The sequence below is a fragment of the Parasteatoda tepidariorum genome, chromosome 12 (genome assembly GCF_982258835.1).
Source record: "Parasteatoda tepidariorum strain Cologne lab strain chromosome 12, Ptep-v5.0, whole genome shotgun sequence".
In the NCBI taxonomy this organism is placed as follows: Eukaryota; Metazoa; Arthropoda; class Arachnida; order Araneae; family Theridiidae; genus Parasteatoda; species Parasteatoda tepidariorum.
This window is the reverse complement of record NC_141766.1, coordinates 48166667-48189718: the sequence shown is the minus strand read 5'-3', so window position 1 is coordinate 48189718 and position 23052 is coordinate 48166667. Positions and strand designations below refer to the sequence as shown.

At 29.7% G+C, this 23052-nt stretch overlaps 1 protein-coding gene across 3 annotated transcripts in view; it reads left to right on the top strand.

The window, feature by feature from the left end:
• Nucleotides 1-11257: 11257 nt before the first annotated feature.
• Vinc (vinculin) overlaps nt 11258-23052 on the top strand; it is a 58868-nt gene continuing 47073 nt past the window's right edge. Inside the window, exons 1-4 of one of the 3 annotated variants that reach the window (XM_021148686.4) lie at nt 11258-11568; nt 15593-15700; nt 17861-18032; nt 20333-20478. In XM_021148686.4, the coding sequence (XP_021004345.1) occupies nt 11512-11568; nt 15593-15700; nt 17861-18032; nt 20333-20478 (483 nt within the window). In that variant the 5' untranslated portion in view covers nt 11258-11511. The other 2 variants (XM_021148685.4, XM_087155822.1) reach the window with 2 other exon arrangements.

Here is a 23052-nt window from a genome sequence, read left to right as displayed (position 1 = left end):
TTAAGGAATAATACATTTAGTACTGTATAAATACAATTAAAGCTCATTTTTAAATTAAAAGAAAATATCTACGCACTATGAGAAAAATAAGTAGGAAAAAAATGAAATTCCACTCTGTATTGGGCGTTTGAAATTTAAATAAGTTAATAAGATGTAACATCTTATAACTTAATTTTTTTTAATATTAGAATTTACTTAATTTAGAAAAACATTAATTATATAACATTCGATATTTTCAAGTATTTCATTCGAAATTCGTTAGAATAACTTGAAGCAGTTTTACTTAGATACTATAAATTTAAAGGAGTTTTCTGTATAAATATTTTCATATTCTCTGAAAGGAATTTAAAATTTTAAAATTTCACTTTTGAATTCGAATCTTTACCTATAGTTTCTATTCAAGATTCATCTTATGATTAATACATTTTAGTAAAGTAGATTCTAAATTAAAGGGAATAATTACGCGATTAGGTGAAAATAATTTTAATGACCTACTATGAAATTTATATGTATTCATTAGCTTGTTAAAATTTCAATGATCATTTTTTTATATTTAAACAACAGTAGACTCTCTTTTAGCAAGATCGATTTGTGCTGTCTCATGTCTGACGAAACCATAAACATCAAAGAAAAAATCCAAATCGAGAAGCTTGGAAGATATAATGCTCGAATTTACACAACGCGCACCAAGATCGTAAACGCCTGCATAATGTTACAAAAACGCTGAGAAAAAGAAACAATCTATTTTAAAACAAACTGAACTGAAAAATATGAATAGATTCATTTGCTTAACGGAATCTACCATCGCCTTTTCAATTTTGTTTCTTGTTGTCATGAAAGCCCCATCAAAAAAGACCAAATAACTAACATAGCAAGAAAGTAGGTTAAAAAGTAACGCGTCATAAGCGACTAGGATAGTCAGGCAAACCTCGAAAAAAATACTTAAAACAAATGCATGGGTTGACTCATTGGTACCTGAAGCCTTCAAATTTTGCGATCATGATATTAATATAAATTCTGTTTTTATTTTTGCTTTGATTTTCTCGCAACTCCGTGCAAAATCTTTTTTATTCATTACTTTCCATATCATATTTTCATCGATGAATAAGGATTGGGATAGCTTTGTTGATAGGACGTCGGTCTCGTGTTCGTGGAAACGGGAGTTCGAATCCATCCGGTCCCAGTATATTGAATGATAACTAGTGCACGTTAAATCTATCGGGTTCACAAAATCTTCCAAGTTTACATAACAAATCATTACCTCTGGGGTCACTGAATTGGAGATTGATCGTTCTCTGATTCAGGTTAAAATTACGATCTGCGGATGAATGAGTGGAGTATGATTAGGTCTTCCCTGTAAAACGGGCGGTGACGTGTGTGTGATTGAAGAAGTATTCTTGGCCATAAATGGTGCCACTTAAAAAACAATAAAAGCACTCTCTGTCTCAAAAATTTGCATGATTTTAATCAGGCTTGCTGATATTGGCAAGTTGCGTTAGTACCAACAACAACAACCGATGAAAGAATTTTTGTTCACCACAGTTAAGCGGAAGCCGATTAATTGAGAGTCTACTGGAATTTACATTTTCAATATCAAATTTTCATCAATATCTTATCAGCTATATTCATCTTTTCTTATGTGATGAAGTCTTATCACTTATGTGAAAAAGTATGTTCCTTAAATATTATCTTTAAATAGAAAATAGTTTTGTATATGATGAAGAATTTTCTCTTTGCATTTGAAATATTTCCTTTCAACTATGCAACTTTCTATGCAACTTTCACCTGTCACAAAACATTTTAATATCAATTCTTTAAGCCCCAAAATATCGGATAATTCTGTTATACTACAACGAAAAGAACTGCTATGAATTGAAACATTTATTTTCCCTAAACTCCGTGGATTCCCTAGCAACAATTTTACCTTGGCCCTAATTGGGCTCAAACTTGGCTCAATATGGGTGTCCTATATGAACATACACAGAGAGATATTGGGATGTCAAGATTTCTTAAGATTGGTCCTATATAGGGTCAATATATGGCCTATATTGGCTGAAAAATGAATCTAAAATACTGGGTTAATATGACAATTCTATATAGGGCTGATATTGATTCTAAAGTGGCTGTAAAATATCGGGTGAATCGGAATTCTATATAAGGCTGATATTGGTTCTGAAATGGGTGTAAAATATTTGGTGAATCGGACAATTCTATATAGGACTAATCATGGTTCTAAAGTGGCTGTAAAATATCGAGTGAAACGGAATTCTATATAGGGCTGATATTAGCTCTAAAGTGGGTGTAAAATATCGGGTGAATCGGAATTTTATATGGGGCTGATATTAGTTCTAAAGTGGCTGTAAAATATCGGGCGAATCGGAGTTCTATATAGGGCTGATATTAGCTCTAAAGTGGGTGTAAAATATCGGGTGAATCGGAATTCTATATGGGGCTGATATTAGTTCTAAAGTGGCTGTAAAATATCGGGTGAATCGGAATTCTATATAGGGCTGATATTAGTTCCAAAGTGGCTGTAAAATATCGGGTGAATCTGAATTCTATATAGGGCTGATATTAGTTCTAAAGTGGGTGTAAAATATCGGGTGAATCTGACAATTCCATACAGGGCTAATACTGGTTCTAAAGCGGCTGTAAAATATCAGGTAAATCGGACAATTCTATATAGGCCAATATCGGAAAATTACGGCCGTCTGATCTCTTATTGAGCCAAGATTCGTGAATAATGGTCAAATGTGGGCCCAAGTTATTTTGTTGCTATGGATAGTTTTTTGATTTCTTCATACAGGGCCAAACAGTTCAGTGGTAAAATAAGTGACTCAGGAAAGATTCAAATTTTGGGTTTGAACTTTTAACTAATTTAATCCCAATATTTTTGCTGATTAACGTTAATTTATTTAAAAAAAATATTTCATACTAAGGTAAATTGATTTTAAGCTAGTTACTGAACAAATAACTGTCTCTAAGTACAGTGGCGTGCAAAAGTCTGTTGTTGCTGTTGTTGCTTGTCCTCTTAATCTGACATATGTCAGATAAGTTCCAGGACTGCACTAACAGCAAGAAAATCTGTAACAAAAAGATGATCTGATGTAAGATCCACCTTAATAAAGTCCAAGGCAAACCAGATTATGTTACGGAAAAGCTGGTTGAACATAGCATTTTTGCTAATAGGGAAGATCTTTCTACCTCCCTCAAAAGCAAGGCACTTAAGATGGCCTTTTGCATAACTGGCCAAAGCAGTCTGGGTTCTTCGGCCACGTTTAATGCCCAGCAGAGTACCAGGGGATGTCCTATTATACGATTTGTGTGTGGGTGGTATACGCCATCATTGATGAAGCTTGGATCTGGGCAAAAGTCTGCAACCACTATATCATTAAATTAGTTTTATTAAAATAAAAATATCGAATAAAATTTTTTTGTATTTTAAAACAGCCTTATGTTTTTAATACAACATTGCTTTTACATGCATCTTATAAAATAATTTATGTATATTTCTAAAGTCAATTGTATACGCAGTCAAAAATTTAAAGAAGTTATAGAAATATGCTGCCGGAGACTTTTGCATGCCATTGTATATAATACTACTCCGAATGTTAAGCTATGCAAAATTATCCCCTTTGGAAAAAACGTTCATCAATATTTTACTCCAAGCCCTTTTATGAATTTTAAATTGAAATAAATATTACGTTTTTTAAATTTTATGTTTAAAAAAAATTTCTATTTTGATACAATATTCAAATTTTCTAGAAATTAATAGAGATTTATGAAGGGTGTGAAAAATTTCCTGATATCACTCGTTTTGCTGCTGAAATATTTCTGACTATTTCCATGTTCCATTATTTTTAATACTTAAAATTTCGTCCATTTTGGATTTATTAACATGAATCAGCATTTGCGTACCAAGTAACATTTTTTTTTAATCTTCCTTCACAATTATTTAACATAAAATTTCTTAAAAATTATTAAAAATATTCGCGGTGGCCTCTAAGAAATTCCTGTCAATGATGGTATACCATTGGTGGCCTCTCGTGTGCCTTACAATAAGTTTTAAAACAAGTATTACATTTTGATATCTGTTGTGGTATGAAAAATGAATCAGAGTCCTGTTTCCAAAAATAATTAGATTCAACAATAATAACCATCATACAAATCTTAATAATCAGATAACCAGGTAAACTATTATTTGAAAACAGCTTTGAAATGCTTGGATTATTTATCCAGAAAAAAAATCACACTAAATTCGTATGATATTATACTTCAAAGCGAAATATTTCGAGTAACATTTGAACATTTTACTCCAGTTAATTTAATTTTTTTTTTAAATCAGAAACATTTCAGACATATAAAACTGTAGAAAATTAAATGAAATTGTTATATAAGCCTTATAATATATGATAATAGAGTAGAAAATGTCATAGAAAAATTGAAGTAATACTAAAATTTCCTATTATCGTATAAATTATTAATATGTATAACGCATAAGAGGATTCGTCAGAATTAGAAATACCAAAAGTTTCTCATACTAGCAAATTTAAAGTAAATAATAGTGAATAATAGTCTTGAATTTCTCGGTATACGAGAAAATGTTTTTCTTCGCCAAATGTGAAACTGGGAACATGTATAATTATTAAAATTTGTGAAAGATAATATTTTGTTTTATTAACTGTAACTATAACATGTAAATAAATATAATACTATTCATTTAAAATTGTATTTCCTTGTTCAGTAGAACCCAAATTTAACAGTTACTACTTATTAAAATATTTTTATCTTTGCTTCGCTTTAGTTACTTTAATTTATTTCATGTTGTTACGCATAATGTAAAAATAATACCGCCAGCTAGATTATTGCCATTTCTTGTGAATAATGTTTCTAGAATTTTTCATTACTCTCGTTTAAATACTTAATCGCTTATAAGAAAAATTTAAACAGCAAAGCATCGTTAAATCAGGGTTCTACTACTTTAGTGTAATTAAACATTTTGTCAAAATATGATTAGAGGACAAAATTGTCAGTACATGCATGTTTATGTAAAAAGAGGAAGATTGAGATTTTCAGCCAAATAATATTTCTTATAAAATCATTATAATATATACTAATTTTTTGATACAATAAAAGTTTATCTAAAAAATTGTGTCTTGATTTTGTGCTTCATAACCTGTGAATTTACACTTACAATCTGAAATACAGAGCTCAAAATAAAAAACGGACCACCCTAATTAACTTTTGATCTAATGATCAGATCTTCACGTTCTGGTACTCAATCCTGACAGTTCGACTGGGTGACCTCAAATATGCTAATTAATTAGTAAAGATGATATTTTAGGTTACGAAACCAGACTCAAAAACACTCTTTCTCTGAATAAGAATACCTTTTCTTCAGTGGATTCGGATTTCTGATCCCCAAAATATAAGGTTCTGCCACAAATTGGGAAATATGGTCCCAATAGTTTGGTCAGGAAAGGGATCCAAAGTTTGAACCCCTTAAGTTTGTGCGTGTAAAAATGTGTCTTTTTTAAAATTCAGGAACTATTCGACCGATTTCACTCAAATTTTGAATTTTGTCATGTAAAATTATGTTCCATAAGATGATGCTAAAAACTTTTATATCTTGTATTTTAAAATATTTTTGACTATCATTTCATAAAATAATAAACAATTAAAACGTTACTTAGTGAATGGAATTTTCTTTGGATAACCAAATTTTATAATTGTGTTGCAAAAATTTTTCTATTCGTTTTACAGTATCTCGAAATATTGCGAAATACGCAAAAAGTAAAATTAACAATGAAGGGTTCAAACTTTGGACCGCTCTCCTGACTAAATCAGTGGGACCATATTTCCCAGATTACGATTTACCCCTTTATATCAAGGGTTGAAAGGCCGAATTCATCGATAAAAAGGTATGTTTATTCAGAGAAAGTGTGTTCTGATTTTGTAACTTAAATTATCGTTTGCTCTAATTAATTAGCATATTTGAGGTCCCCTCCTCGAACCATTAGGATTAAGTCCTAGAACGTGAAGATCCGATCATTTGTTCAAAAATTATTCAGGGTGGTTCGTTTTTTATTTTGCGCACTACACTCCAATAGAAAGTCACATGTCGAGTTGCATTCTTTTCTGCTGACCCAAGCTAGTTTTTCGATATATTATTTGATAAAGAAATGTTGTATAAAGTTGAAACATTCTCCCAAAATTTCCTAATTTGCGCGATAACTATATATAACTAATATATATATATATAGATATAGATAGATAGATAGATAGATAGATAGATAGATTCAAAGTTATTGCAGTTGGAGTAGGCAGGAGAGAGCCAGGTACCTCGTTTAAAATATGCAGTGCTCAAAATATGGAAAAAACTATATTAACTACAGCTAATTTTTAAAAGTTTCATATTTGTTTTCACTACATAGTTAATACACTTAATATGTAGAATTAAACATCAAAAAATATTTGATGTTTTAAAACGTTATAAATTTTTAGATCTGTATGTTGCATGTTATATACAGTGCGCAAAAAAATAAACGAACCACCCTGTATATCTTTTGATCCAATAATGGTATCCTCACTTTTTAGGGCTCAATCTTTATGGCTCAAGGGGGAGACTTCAAATATGCTAATTAATAAGTGCCGACGATATTTTAAGTTACGAAACCAGTCACAAAAACGTACTCTCTGTGAATAAACATACCTTTTTTTCGACGGATTCTGATTTTTGAGCCCCAAGATATGGGGTTTGCCGCAATCTGAAGAATATGGTCCCCATGGTTTGATCAAGAGAGCTCTCCATAGTTTGGACCCCTTAATGTTAATTTTACTTTTTACGTATTTCGTTATATCTTGAGAAATTTTTAACCGAATTAATATATTGTAGGTCAAAAAAATTTTAAATTGTAAAGTATACAAATTTTTGCATCATCTAAAAGAATATAATTTTCATGATAAAATACGAAATTAGAGCAAAATCGGTTGAATATATCCTTTGACATTAAATTTAAGAAAGTGAGATATTTAAAATTCGATTTCTCATTCTTTAAATTCTTTCTTCGGTTTCTTCATATTCAACAATTTTTGCTCAAATTTTGTTCTTCAAAATTATGTAAAGAATTCTATACCTTAAAATTCAAAATTCTTCTGACCATTATTAAATAAAATAATAAATCTTTGCTAAAAGTTTTGTATAGGATTGTCTTTGGATAAATGAATTTCATAATTGTGTACAAAAATTTTTCAATTCGCTTCAAAAGTTCTCGAGATATAGCGAAATACGTAAAAAGTAAAATGAACATTAAGGGGTTCAAGCTTTGAAGCGCTCTCTTGACCAAACTATTGTGACCATATTTTCCAGACTGCGGCTCCCCCCTATTTTTTTGTGGGAAGGGGGTCAGAAATCCGAATCCATTGAAAAAAACGGTATGTTTGTTCAGAAAAAGTGCGTTTTTGTGTCTGATTTCATAACTTAGAATGTCATCTGCACCTACTGTTAGGATGTTTGACGTCACTTCCACAAACCATTAAGAATGAGTACTAGAAAGAGAAGATCCGATCATTAGATCAAAAGTTATTCAAAGTAATCCGTGTTTTCTTTTTTTTTTTTTTTTAATTTTTTTTCTTCTTTTTTTTGCGCTCTGTGCATAGTTGATTTATGGTTCATACAATTTTTTGAATTTGCTGGTCTGACGGTTACACACTTTTAGAGATTGCAATCCGAGTTTTAACTATTTCACTGTATTTAGCTGATTAATGTAAATATTTTTTTATAACCGTCGTTGAACAACCGACCCAATTTCTTTTGGGGGCTTACAACTACTAATGTAATTTTGAACCCAATCCAGAAGACAAAGGAACATCTGGATCAAGTATTAAGAGAAATTTGCGTTCGTAGAGCACTTTTTGATGGAACTAACCAGCATTTGCGTTACATGGAGAGGACGACCACGAGAACCTCCCACGGTTTGCTTGAGGGTAAAGGGACTCTAACCCATGATCCGTCTACCACTGAGGATATTTCACGTCAGCACTGATACAAAAGTCACTCCTTTATTTTTACCACACATATTTCTACCTCCATCAGTTGCAATGGATAGTTGACTGAATGTAAACAACTTTAAGTAAGGATTTTAAGTTGACTGAATTTTGGAGTTTGAACTTGACTTTATTTTCACAGATGTCAAAATATCCACAAAAAATAACGAAATTCAAAAATACACTGGTTATCATAAATTAAGGAAAAATCACAAAAATAGCGATAACTCTTTCAAAAGTAAGCCAAACCGTGCAAAATTTGCATATGTTGTCCACTAAGAGTAGCTGAGTAAAATTGCAATATGCAAATTAGTGGCGCTGCACTCGGCTTACGTCATCTGCCTGGAGCATAAAAGTCCAAGTTTGAGAGAAAGCACACAAATTTTACTGTGATTGCGACATTGAAAATCTGAGATAGCCAATTCGTAATAATGACCTCTAGGCATCATTTGCCTGAAGAACTACGATGGAGAGCCATCGGGAGACTAGAGGCAGGGCAGAGTCAATCAGAAGTGGCCAGATGGCTAAATGTGAGTCCATCTGTGGTTCATAGACTTTGGAGGCAATTTCAAACCACAGATTCGGCATCTAGGAGGTTCAGTCAAGGACGGCCAACTGTTACGACCAGTGCCGATGACCGATATTTGACATTAAGTGCACGCAGGAATAGAACCGCTACTCCGACACATCTTAGATCCTCTCTTGCTGCAGCCACCGGAAGGTTGGTGTCAACGTCAACTGTGCGCAGAAGGCTCCACGAAGGTGGTCTGTATGCGAGACGACCAGCCATTTGCGTGCCGCTCACATCACGCCATAGGAGAGACCGTTTGCAGTGGGCCCGACAACATGTCCACTGGACGTCAGATCAATGGAGGCCTGTTCTCTTTACGGATGAGTCCAGGTTTAGTCTAGAAAGTGACAGTAGACGTTATTTGATATGGAGAGAACCTGGGACCCGTTATCATCCATCAAACATCCGTGAAAGAGATGCATACGGAAGAGGCAGTGTCTGTGTTTGGGGAGGCATATCCTTAGGAGGGCGCACATACCTCCATGTCTTTCCAAGGGGAACCGTGAATGCTCAGGTTTATCGAGACAACATCCTTGATGCTTATGTGCGCCCATATGCCGGGGCAATTGGTGATTGCTTCCTGTTACAGGACGATAATGCAAGACCACACAGAGCTCGCATTGTTGATGATTATCTTCAACAGGAAACAATTACTCCCATGGAGTGGCCAGCTCGATCCCCGGACTTGAATCCTATCGAGCACGTTTGGGATGCTCTAGGGAGGCGTGTATCTGCCATCAATCCGCCCCCTCAGACCTTTGCCACGCTTGCAACTGCTTTACAAGAGCAATGGCTCTCACTTCCTATTGAACTGATAGACCGCATAATTGAAAGCATCACACATCGCTGTTTGTGCTGTATTGCTTCTAGAGGCAATCATATTCCATATTAAAGGTACTTTTTCTATTGCAAACCGATACTTCCAATTTGTTTATTTTATACATGTGCTAATTTCTATACTACTATTAATGTCTGATAATTTCTTTTTATGTTGTTTAATACCTTACTATGTGTTGTATATTGTGGGTAAGTTTCATAAAATTCCATGTGTAATTTCTTGAGTTATCGCGATTTTTGTGAATTTTCCTTAATTTATGATAACCAGTGTATCAAAATAGCTTCACACTAGAGAAAATTTTAATTTTTGAAAATAACTTTTTATTTTTAGCTTGACTTTATTTTCACGAATGCTAAATTTAAGAAAAGGCGAAGCACATTATTTACCCCCTATATTATTCCAGAGTAAATTTAAGTTTTCGATTTCAAAAATAACTTCAAAGTTGAAAGAAAAGAGTTTTTTTCTGAAATTACCTATTTAACTTGACTTTATTTTTATGAATGTCTAAATTTCAAAAAGGGCGAAGCTCATTATTCGCTTCCTTACTTTAATTTGAGAGGAAAATTAATTTTTTAACTTAGAAAATTTACTCAAAATTGGAATAAAAATTTCTTTCTCTATTTCTAATTTTACTAATTTAACTAGATTTTATTCTTGTGAATGTCTAAATTTCAGAAGGGGCGAAACGCATAGTTACCCTTTAATTAAATTTAAGAAGAAAATAAAGTTTTATTTTTGAAAAATAGATTCAAGAAAAGAAAAGAAAAATAGTTTTTATTTTCTAAAATTACCAGAATAACCTGATTTTATTTTCCCGAATATATAAATTTCAGAAGGGGTGAAGCACATTTGCCCCCTCAATTAAATTTCAGAAGAAAATGAGGTTTTCAATTTCAAAAATAACTTCAAAATTAAAAAAAAAAATTTCTTTCCTAAAATGCTTCTTTCTTTTTAACTTGACTTAATTCTCACGAATGTCTAAATTTCAGAAGGAGCAAAGCACATTATTCACCCCCTTAATTAGTTCAAGAGTAAAATGAAGTTTTCCATTTGAAAAAGGGCTTCAAAGTTGAAAAAAAAAATTCAAAAACTTAACTTTTCTACTGTCATTTTAGGCGGAATTTACTTGACTTTATTTTTGCAAATTTTTAAATTTCAGGAGGAGCGGATCGTATTATTAGCTCCCTCTCTTAAATTTTAGAGCGGGTGACGTCTCTCTCTGCCCCCCCCCTCCGGGTTGGTACGCCACTGAAACCGATTCAGCTTTTCAGATTGTTTTCGAACGGCATCATCAGAACAGTTTGGCTTGGGTTCCGAGATCTCTGTACCGGGGAATTGACCCAACGCTTGGAACCGATTCAACACCATTCCTAGCTGTGGCCTCGATATGAGGTAAATATAAACATTGAAAACGAAACAGTCAAGAGTCTCCTCTTAATTCTAGTTCTGAATGTACCCATCTATTGGGAAAGTAAAGAGTGCTTTCTAATATTTGTAAGGTGAATTTCTCTTTCTTTTCCTTTTTTTTTCTGTCTCATTGGAGAAATTTCTAAAAATAGGCTGAAAAAGAATTTCAGCTATTTCTAAACTGGTTAAAAGTGATAAAATATGCTTAGATCTCACTAAAAAGTATCCAGATTTTTATGTTTATTTAATTAGTTTGTGGTGCATTCCGTTGTATCACGTGACTAGTGTCTTGTTCAACGTCATCTGAAAAATCTTTATTTTTTAAACTGTTGCCACTCATATTTTAGAGTTTACTTCCGTTTGTAGACAACAATTCTGATAATTATGCATTTAGAGCTTGCGTAGGATTTTTCACTGATAAATCCTCCAATCACGGTCGTTGTTGTTATTTCCAAGAGCACGAGGTGATGTTTCCATTTATGGTTTGACACTACGATGACTTGTAGGCAGATGGGTTGGTAGCGAACCACACCTGTGGTTGTGATATAGTTTCTGTTTATTTGTTTCTTTTTTTTCTTCACTTTTGTCTTAAAGAATTTTCAGTTTATGATTTTAATTTGATCGGTTCACTTTATTTTTGAAACGAATCATGTCAGGCTTTCATACTAAAACAATCGAAAGTATACTTGAACCAGTTGCACAACAAGTGAGATGTTTTGATTATTTTTCTTTATTTTGCGGTTAATAAAAAATTTTATCCTTTAGATAACCTATTATCCTGATATATAAATATACTAAAAGATCACTTTTTGCCAGTTTAAATTGCATAAAAGTATTAATACCTAATAATCTTTTGTAATTATGTTTTAATGGAACTTAATGAAAATTTCTTATTTTATACTCTGTTGGAAAATGCTCAACGTTTTTATTGACTCAACAAAATCTTTACGATAAAAACTATTGTGAATGAATCCTTACGTTAGAAACAGACAGATCCATTATTTGATTTTGTCAATTTTTTACAAATTAAAAAATACAAGAATACATAGGATGTTAATCATTCAATTCTTTAATTTGTCATACGATAATATCTTGCCCCTAATATTTAAATTTTTTTTTTATTTCTTTCATTTTTATTTCTATGCACTTCATAGTCTTATTTAAGCTCATTATTTTGTAAAACATTTAAATTATATAAGTTTTTTTTTTTAAATTTTTCTCAGATTTGAAGAAATTATCAAACAGCTTATTGTTTTAAAAGGTGCAATTACTTAACTAAAGTACAAAAAACTTTATGGAAAATAGTTTTTAAAAAAAATGAGATTCTTCTACAAACAGTTGATTAACAAGCTAAATCAGGAATGAATTAAGTTATGAATGGGCTCTTTTGTAACTTAAGACCCTACTTTTAACAAATCCGCCAAAACTAACTATACATTCAGTATTATCAAAACTTTTTCCAAAAATAAATTCCAATTTAGCCTGTTTTATTCAAAGTCGAAAAGATAGTTTTGAGGAATTTTACTAGAAAAATAATTGCTGTAAAGCTTCTACGACAGCAAAAAAAAAAATTCATAAAATTGTAAATGTTAAGTAGCATTAAAAAACAAATTTTAAATATTGAAAAAATTGGAAGCATCAAATATACAAATTTAAATTAGTAAATATGTTATATTTTTACCAATTTAACAACTCAGTAAATTTTAGCTATTTTGTTGATAGTTACAAAAACTAAGAATAACAAGCACCTGTAGCTTGAAGCAAAAGAAGATAATAGGTAAAATTAGGAAGTTGGGTCAATGCACAGCTGCAAAGTTTTTCCCATCAGGCCTTAACATTTCAACGGTCTTTCTTTTTTATAAGATATCATGATCGAATATCACTTTTTTTCCTCTATTTTCCATTTAAAATACATTATGTATATTTAATTCTAAAGAAAGATTTAAAAATTTCTCAAGTATTATAATAATTTCTTTTCATAAATGTTAATAGAAGTTTTAGGGCTTTTACAATGGTTTTGAAATCTCGTTGAGCTTCATGTTTATTAGAAATAAAAATCATCACAAAAATTTTTAAAATCTAATAAGTCTTTTATGGTATTAAGCAAATTAATTACATGGCTCTTTTTGAGGAAAAATATTATGAGATTGCAAATGGAATAGTCATTGTATTATGTAAGGCATTGATAAAAATAAATTTATGACTGAGTTTAACTTATAAATATTTATTTAAAGAATATTTAATCTATTAAACAAATATATATTTGGTACAAATTTATTTTAATTAGTATAGAGTCTAAATACATACACAACAAAAAATTTCATTCATTACTAATGTTTAATATAAATATAATATTAATATATGTGTATGTGTGTGTGTTCTCCTTAAACCTTTTTAAAAAGGCAGCCCTACCCGCTTGCCCTTTGATCCCTATAAATATGCCCTTTTAGCAAAAATAAGCCTCTATCCCATAAAAACATAGCCTTTTTATTTTATTTTTTCAGGTAAAGGTTTTCTTAACCACCTGTTTTAATGAAAAGTTCACTTCTGATTTATTTAGGGACTGATAATTATTTAACTTTAATTTTTAATTTATTTTAACAATGAGTGAGAGTTACTTTGCAAAATATACTTATAAAATTTTATAAAAAGGTAATTTAAAAATTGAGGATGAAATTCAGTTAATATACAATATTGCATATTTTGATAAATTTTAACGGTGGTAAGGGAGTGCCCTTTCAAAACTCTAAGCACGCTTTTCTGTGAGGAAGCACCTTGCCCTTTTTTTATTTCTAGGGAGAACTCAGAATATATGTATATGTCAACAGTGTTTTTTTTTTGAAGGGGCAAGCGTGTTTTGAAGGGCGGCCCACCCTGCTTGCCATTTGATCCTAATAAATGTGCCCGTATTGTTAATTTGCTATGTAAATAATAATTACAGACTAATAAAATTATCTGTGTTTATAGGTTAATTCTATTTACTATTACAAATATTTACTTTTTTAGAATTATTCTTGACTGTTTAAATTTTTATAAGTATTTTTTTTTCAAGGAGGGATATTAATAAATTTTTTAAGTGATTTTAAATTTTCACAGAGATTGCCTTTTAGCATGCCTTTAATTGTTTTTATAAACTACAAATTTTTTTCTTATTTTAATAGTGAGAGAGAATTACTTTTTGAAATAATATTCCCATAAAGTAGTATAAGAGTGTAATTTAAAAATTGTTGAGGATAAAATTTAGTTATTACATAATATTAAACAGTTTGTAAAGTTTTTACAAAGTTAAGTGAGTGCTGTTTCAAAACTTATTGTGCGCTTTTGAGAGAGGACGCGTTCTGCCCTTCTTTATTCCTAGGGAGAACTCTGTGGATATGTAAGCTTGTTCTGCATTAGAATTCCTCATCAAGGTTATACATAGACAAATGTTTGTGGAAGACATTTATATGGAAGGGGTTTCTTTTGAATTACTGCACTAGAATTCAACACTAATTTCTAATAATGATTGTATGATATAATTTGAAGTTTGTGTTGAAATTTAAACTTTCTAATAAGATTTTATGCATGAATGGAAATTGTTATTTTTGTTATTAGTTTGAAAATTAACATTTTGTTATGCAATAATTGTGTTTGGGAAAAGAGAAAAATGTTAATTTATGTATTTTTAAAAAAATGCTACTTAAATAAAAACAGACGACTTAAATTAAATAGACTTACTTTTGTTATATTCTATGCTAATTTTGAAATGTAGAACCTCACTTTTCAATTTTGATTTATGCTTGGGTTTTAAGACGAAAAAGTTTTAATTTTGATTGACTTCTAGCTTAAGCTTTAAGATGTTTCAGATTAATATGCTAATAACATATCCAGCTAATTGCAAAGGTTTCAATTCTCTTGTTTCATATATTAACAATATTTCATTTTATTCTATAACCGGCATTGAACAGCTGACCCAATTCTGTGTTTCCATTTCTAAATATATGCATTAGTTTTTTTCTTTTATTTTTGCATTTATAAAAGTCTATCTAATTTAATTTGGATGTGGAGAGTTTAAATCTGAAAAGTGTTTCATTTGGAAAGCTGCAGATTATTTTCTAAATGAGATTTTTGATTTTGTATATTTTTTTATCTGAATGTACAAGATTATAAAGACCACATAGGTTTTCATACATACCTATACACTTGTTTGTTTCTTTGAAAATAACACTTGAAACAAAGCATTTATTAGCTTAACGTATTGCAAACTGAATTTTCACCTACCTCCTACCATGCCTTGTGTAGCAGAGAAGTGGGGACCCTTAATATTCACTCCAGTGAATTTTAAAAATTCCTGGTTGACAATTATATTATTAATTTTCAGAAAAACTATAGCTTAAAGAGAGGTCAATGATCGAAGATGTAAAATTGTCAATGTCAAAATGTCTAAAATTCATTCAAAATCCTCATACAACAGAAAGCAATAAAGATTTGTTCCCCAGTGTTATTATTTAGATAGAAACAAACATTTAATAAAAAGTACAAATGTCATTCTATGAAAGAATATAAATTTATCCCGTGAACTCATTTAAGGAAAAGTTCTTCAATTTAAAAATAAAAATCGGATAATTCACAGTGAAGTTTCAATTTTTTGTATCAACTTAAGAAGCAGGATTTGCTAAAGTGGTCCCAGCCTGAAAAAACCGACCTGGTTTTTGTTGAGTTTGTTATTTATTTTGAATTATTTTTTATAGGTCTCTCGCCTTGTTATATTGCATGAAGAAGCTGAAGATGGAAATGCAATGCCAGATTTGTCAAGGCCTGTCCAAGGTGTCAGTAAAGCAGTGGTCAATCTTGTTAAGGTTTGTAGTAGATTTTTTTTTTATAAAATATAAATACTTTGTATGCTATGTAATTATTGATTACTTGTTTAAAAATATTTATTTTTATTATTTGTGAGATACTTATTATTCCTAACACCGAATGAAGATAATAGTTTAATACAAATTTTTCAATTCCTTTCAGTCTAATTATTAGGAATATTCACCAGAGTGTGATTTTACTTACTAACATGGTATTTTAATGGTATATCAAAATATTTCTGTTAGAAGAATGTGATAAACTTTGTTTTATCTTACTTGTCACTTTAAAATAAACTGAATCTCTATTCTGGCACATGGTAACCTGTTAGATATCGAGGTTCGTTATTAAAATTTTTTAAATACTTCTAAAATTTTAGTTTTTTATTGTCTGTTTTTACTATTTTTTTATTATTTTGTAATGTAAATAAAAATAATCTATAGAAGAGTATTGAATTTATTATGAATAAATATATATTATTAACTACATTATTGTTTATGATGAACCATTGAAATCAACATTGAACACTGAACAATTTCACATCATTGTTCAGTGATTTCATTTTGAAGTCAGGGGTCTGTCTAGGTTTTTTTGTGAGGTACCTATTTTGTGAAATTTTTGATATAATTTGTGAAAATTAAAAATATATTTAAAATATGGTAAAAATATGGATTTATCGCTTCTTACGGGATACAAAAATAAAATTTTACAAAAAAGCATTTCATGAAACTACCATTTTTCCTAAAGTTTAATTAGTGAAGGTACTGCTAAACGGTTGTAAATTTGGCCTGGTCAGACCCAGGAAATGGAACCATTTTTTGATTTTTAACCTTTTCTATTGTACTATACAACAACAATTGGTCAGGCCTACTTTAACTGTACCAAAAACTGGTGCCACTTCACACTCATCAGCGTATGCAAATATTTTTTAAGGGTACAGTTTGCTGCAATATACAGAAGAACAGTAACAATGCATATATTCTTAGTCCTATAATTTTATCATTAGTTCTGTTTGTTTCATTAATCTAAACCTTTTCTACTAATTGCAATTTTAGAGCAAAAATTACCCTCATCAATTTTGTCTTCAAAATCATGATTGCTCCCCTCATCATATATAACCACTAAATGGCACAAAGCCACCGTCCTAATTGCAATATAAATTTTTACCTTAACCTACATAAAATTAGTAAAAGACAAAGGTTTCTATTTGTAAATATGCTACGTTCATCATATTAGGAAACTGAATAGTAACTTACCTTGTCAATAACAATAGAGTAGATAACTTCTCCCTGTAAGAATTTATGAAGCTCATCGCAGAAAACAAAAGAAACACGAAACAAATTACTGTTTTTGATAAACATGTATCAGTAATCATAGAAATGACAACTCTGTCATGATAAAAAGTCACCCTATTTTGTTGTACTCACTAGTTTTTAATTTTAAAAAATTAAACTTAATGATATGTTTCTGCAATAATGTGATGAACTCAGTTGTTTAATTTTCAAAATACTGTTCATGATTAAAAATTATTTTGTTTCTATCTTTTCATATTTTTAACAGATCTTATCTTACATAGCAAAAGAAAATTATAAGTGAAATAAATATTAAATTAGGATTCTTTGATATATCTGACATGTTATAAGTCTTTCATTTCAATTGTAAATAAATGTATGTTATATAAATAATGAAAGCAACTGTTTCAGAAAGTCATCTTACATAAGATTTCATTTTAATTGCTTTGAAAATCCATTCTATTGTTAGATTAGGCAGTATTTGCAACTTTACATCAATTTAAGTTGTAAACCCAAGAATTAATACTAGAATTATATATTAAAATAACCAGCCTCAACTTTTTTTATACATTTTCCCAAGTTTTTTTTTTTTTTTTTTTTTTTTGTCAATTATATTAATTTTTCTGAGCATAATAAGTAGTAAAGTGTTAATCACATAATACTTACTTGATTTACAAAAGCTTTAAAATACTTAACAGATTTTTCATGGGAAATTCTAAATTTTAAAAAGTAAATGATACAAACTATTAAAGATATGCTGAAATTGCTACCTGATGCATTTTTATTATTGTTGTGAAATTTTTTTTTAATTTGAATTTGTTCAATTAGTATTTATTTTTTTCCAATTTGTAATGGGAGCTTATTTATTAGGTTGGAAAAGAAACTGTTCAGTCTAGTGATGATCCCATCTTGAGACAGGATATGCCCACTGCTTTACATAGACTAGAGAAAGCCTCCAAGCTGTTAGAAGAAGCTTCTGCATTATTTGCAAAAGACCCATATTCACAGCCTGCAAGAAAAAAATTGATCCAAGGAGCTAAAGGTTGATAAAACTATTATTATAATTTTGTTTATTGTAATTCGTCTTTTTTTACATAAATCTTTTAAGATTTACATTAGGCTTATAAGGGAAGGAACTTAGACTTCCTACAGTGTGTAGTTTACGAATTTAAGAAAAAAAATTTTAAAAAAAAGCAAATCAACGATACTTTTGAATATTTACAGCTATCTATAAGTCAATATATAGTTATATGCATACTTAATTTCCATTATGTTATTAACCAGGAAAAATATATAAATTCACTATATCTTCAATATGGAAATATATTGAAATTCATAATTGTAAATGAAGTTATGTTGTTCTAGAAATGCACAGTTTACATTCTTAAAATATTAAACATTGATGTGTGTGATTTTATTGACCATATGCACCATTGGTTAGTTATGATTTATTGCTGCATTTAAAGTACACTACAGCAAATGCTCCATAGCATGTAAATTGAATTTAATTCATACTTTGAGGTGTGAGAAGAATATTTCTTTGTCAGAAAAGCATATTTTGTTTGATTTTTATGGTAAAAAAAATAATTATATTGGCTAAGAAGCTGTATTGCAAAATAATGATGTATGTTTTAAAGACATTATTTAACTTGTGTTCTACACAAATAAGCTTTCAAAAATACTTTTTGAGAAGAAAATTTTTTTTATTATTTTTAACATTTATACATATTTTTATGCATGCATATAGTACATATTTTTTAGAGCAAGCAAGTCTTCTCAGATTGTTTATTTATTGATAGCTACAGAAACTTGAAGTGATCTAATAAGCTTTCAAGCTTTTTATTTTTTCCCTTCTTTTACTTTTTTTTTGCATCAAAACATAGTTTCTACCATCCTTTGATTTTGCTTCTTCGGAATTTTACTTAATTGGCCTTTCTGGTATTTAATTGTAAGTTTGGTCAATCAATTAAAAAAAAAACAATTATAAGCGTCTCTAACATAATGTTCTCTTTTAAATATCTTTTTGGCAACGCTTAACCCTAATCTCAAATAATTGATACCTCTATTGTTTTTTATCCGTTTTCTTATTGGCTTATAAATTATTATATCAATTAAGTAAAAGAATACAAAATATTTAATTCTATAATAACAGAACTTTCTTTGAAAGAATCGCACAAAGCAGCAGAATTTTCAAAAGAAAGAATAATTGACGCAATGAAGAAAAAATAAAACAATAGATATAAAAATATGGCCACCGAAGCCGACGTCTTCAGGGGGTACCAGCTCCGGAAGCCAGAGAACAAAACCTTTTCTATTAAAAGAGCCAGACAATAACCAAAATTTGCTCTCTCAGTACCTCGAAGGTTTTAAAAAACTCCAGGAAGAAATACAAGAAATGCATAAAATCAAATCAGAAGAGAAATTTCAAACAAAATCTTGAGAATATAATACAAAAATGAAAATACAAAAACTCACAGTAAACTGGTCAAACAGCAATTTCGTGAAACTAACTCAATGTAAGAAAAACATTTAAGATAAAAGAAAACAAAACATTTATTTCCAAAAATTTAGTTTTTTCTCAATTGTTTAGAGTTAAAAAAATTTGCAATAACGATGAATGTTTTCAGGAGGCTACGAATTATTTTTTGAGAAATAATGATTTTCCTTATAATTATTGTTATGTTAAATTTTTGATTAGGAGAATAATTGAGGAATATTAGTTTATTATTTCTTTTAATAGGGCAAAATTAAAGTCTTGACTGAGCAGACCCACTTAAACATTATATTAATCTGTTACGTAATCTTTACCTTTCCTATCCTTTTTTTTCTTCCTACTGCGCGTTTTAATAGAGGGCGTTGTTTTCTTTTATTTCAAATGTTTCTTTTACATTGAGTTAGTTTCATGAAATTGCTGTTTGACCAGTTTACTGTGAGTTTTTGTATTTTCATTTTTGTATTATATTCTCAAGATTTTGTTTGAAATTTCTCTTCTGATTTGATTTTATGTATTTCTTGTATTTCTTCCTGGACTTTTGCAAAACCTTTGGGGTACTGAGAGAGCAAATTTTGACATTTGTCTGGCTCTCTCAATAGAAAAGGTTTTGTTCTCTGGCTTCCCGAGCTGGCACCCCATGAAGACGTCTGCTTCGGTGGCCATATTTTTATTTCCATTGTTTTCCTTTTTCTTTATATATCAATTAAACATACTTTTACTGAGCATTGTGTACTTTAAGAATTGCATATAGCATGGAATTAATCTGTTTTGTTTTTCTGTTTGGACAAATGAAAAAGTTAAGACTCTAAAGTTTTTTTTATGGAAATTAAAAGTGATGTTGTTTTTAGGTATTATGCAAGATACATACTCTGTTCTTCTGGCTTTTGATGAATCAGAAGTGCGTAAAATCATTGGAGAGTGCAAAAAAGTTCTAGACTATTTAGCAGTTGCTGAGGTCATAGAAAATATGACTGACTTAGTACAGTTTGTTAAAGTAAATAAAGCTTTATTACTAATTCATTATTATTATTATTATTTCATTGTGATGTGATGCTTTTTTGAGTTACTTTCATTATATTTATGTTAAAGATTTTTAAACTCTTGTGCATATTCATCAATAATTAAAATACTTTTATCTAAAATTTTTAAATGTTTTGTGCAATTGAATTTTATACAGCTGTGCAAATCGAAATTTTTTATGCAAATCGAATAAAAGCAGGATGTTTCTTAAAAATGCTAGACTATAGGTCTTTTAAGTTAATTCTAATAATTATTCCTAGAAATAACATGTTCTTATAGTTTGTGAAATATTAAATAGTGTTTAAAGTCAAATTTTTTTTTAATCCCAAACCATAGCAATGTTAAAAGTATTTTATCTTTAAAATTTCATTTAATTACAAATGCTGAACACACTTCTAGGGTTTGTCCTGTTATTGTAGCCCATTGTGCAGCTCTAGTGCGACGTAAAGTAACAACAATAACTGTCCTGTTATTGAGTTAACACTTTAATATTTTCTTATAAGATCTTAAACTACATAATAAGATCTTAAACTACAGAAAAATTTCATTTTAATAATTTCTAATCCTTAATGAGTCATTGTCTTTCAGGACAGTTTTTTTTAAAAATCTTTTTCATGTTATTTAAAAATAAAAACTTTGTAAGCGTTAATTTTTCTTTGATACATATTTAAAAAATTTCAATGAACTGATTTAATTTTCATTCTGATTAAATCATCTTTGTCATATGTGGATTACAGAATGTATATATGCAGTAGAACCCATTTAAGAAGTTCCCATTTAAAAAGTTTTCCCGCTTTAGAAGTTATTTCTAAAAAAATATAAAAAATACCAGAATGTTAAATTTGCCTTTATAAGTAGTTTTTTTCCCGTGTAAGAAGTTTTCACTCACTTCCAATTTTCTTCATTTTTTTTAAAACTTTTTATTAAAACTTATCTAGTTTTACCTTTCCCTCACAAAAACGGGTACATAAACTATGTGAAATTAACAATGACCACTGACCTTCCTTGCTCCCCATTACAAAAAGAGGGTGATTTATCAGGAGCAGGTGTGAGCAAAGGAACCATTAAATGAACAATGAAACTAATAAGAACGTGAAAAATTGCTTGGACATTGTGTCCACCATAAATGAAAATCGGAACGCCTGATGATTCATGCATCATCACCAAACTGTACTTCTTTCCTACAACCTATGGATCAGGGAGATATCAAGGTGTTTAAGCAGCATCATAAAATGTAACTTGTGAAACCGATGCTGCAAGGACTTGAAAAATACAGGAGAGCTAAAAGAAAAAAAGTCAATGTTTTAGAAGCTATTCAGTTTATTATATTAGCATGGGAATTAATAACAATATCTGTAATTGCTAATTGTTTTCAAAAAGCTGGATTCTCTGATGGAGATACAACTAAAGAGTATGACTGTGAAGATGAAGATGAAATGTCAAATGAAGAAACAAATGTAAATTTTGATAATGATTGGAAGTTGCTCCAAAATAAACTTAATTTCACTTCATCGTTTGAAAAATATGAATAGGTTGACAACGAAATTTTACCTAGTGATGTGCTTACATTAGAGGATATTTGTGTGATGCTACAAATGACACAGAAGAATTGAGTGAGCTGAAGAAGATTTTTGTAAACTTTGTCTTTCTGTTGCCAGAAAAGGGTTGGAAACGTTTCGCAAATTCATTTACAGTGTTGAAAATGTGACCCCAAAAATTTTCAAATATTTACAACAGTTGGACAATTTTCAGTTAAAGGTCGGTGAGAAAAAACAAACTACTTTACATGATTTTTTTTCATAAAAGTCGCATCAATAATTGTAAAAATGTGTGCATCTCTGTATAAATAACATTGGATTAAATAAAAAATGAAATAGGTAATTTTGTTTTTATTTATTAGCTATTTTTATTCTTAATGAATAGTAAAATTAAATATTTATTCCATTATGTTGATTCTGTAATATAAGTTATAAAATTTTGCAAATTTTTAGTTTTTAACCTTTACTGTTTAAAACGTTTTCCCGTTTAATAAGCCATTTCTTTCCACTCCCTTGAGAAACTTCTTAAATGGGTTCCACTGTATATATATATATGTATAAAATTTTAACTTTTACCTAGTGGATATTATGTGAAAAATTTTCCTATATATCTCTGTAAATCAGATTCATGCTCAATAAATAGATATGTCATAGTATGCTATGAAAAATAAGGTGAATAGCAACAGCAATATCTGGCAATCCTTGCAAATATTTCAATAGTGATACCCATTTTAAAATGCTACAAGCTCATGAAATCAATATAATATTATTACTTAATTACATGTAATATATTACATGTAATATTATTACTTTACAAATTATAATAGGTTTTCCCACATTTAATAATTAAAGTAATGTAACTGCATGACATTCTTCTGCTTTGTTTCATAGTTATTGTGTATTTAGTATAAGTTCTGTTTCAATGCCATTTATAACATTTTACCTAACTTTGCCATTTATTCTTAAATGTAAGTTAATAGTAAGATATTTAATAACCATGAGTGATTAAT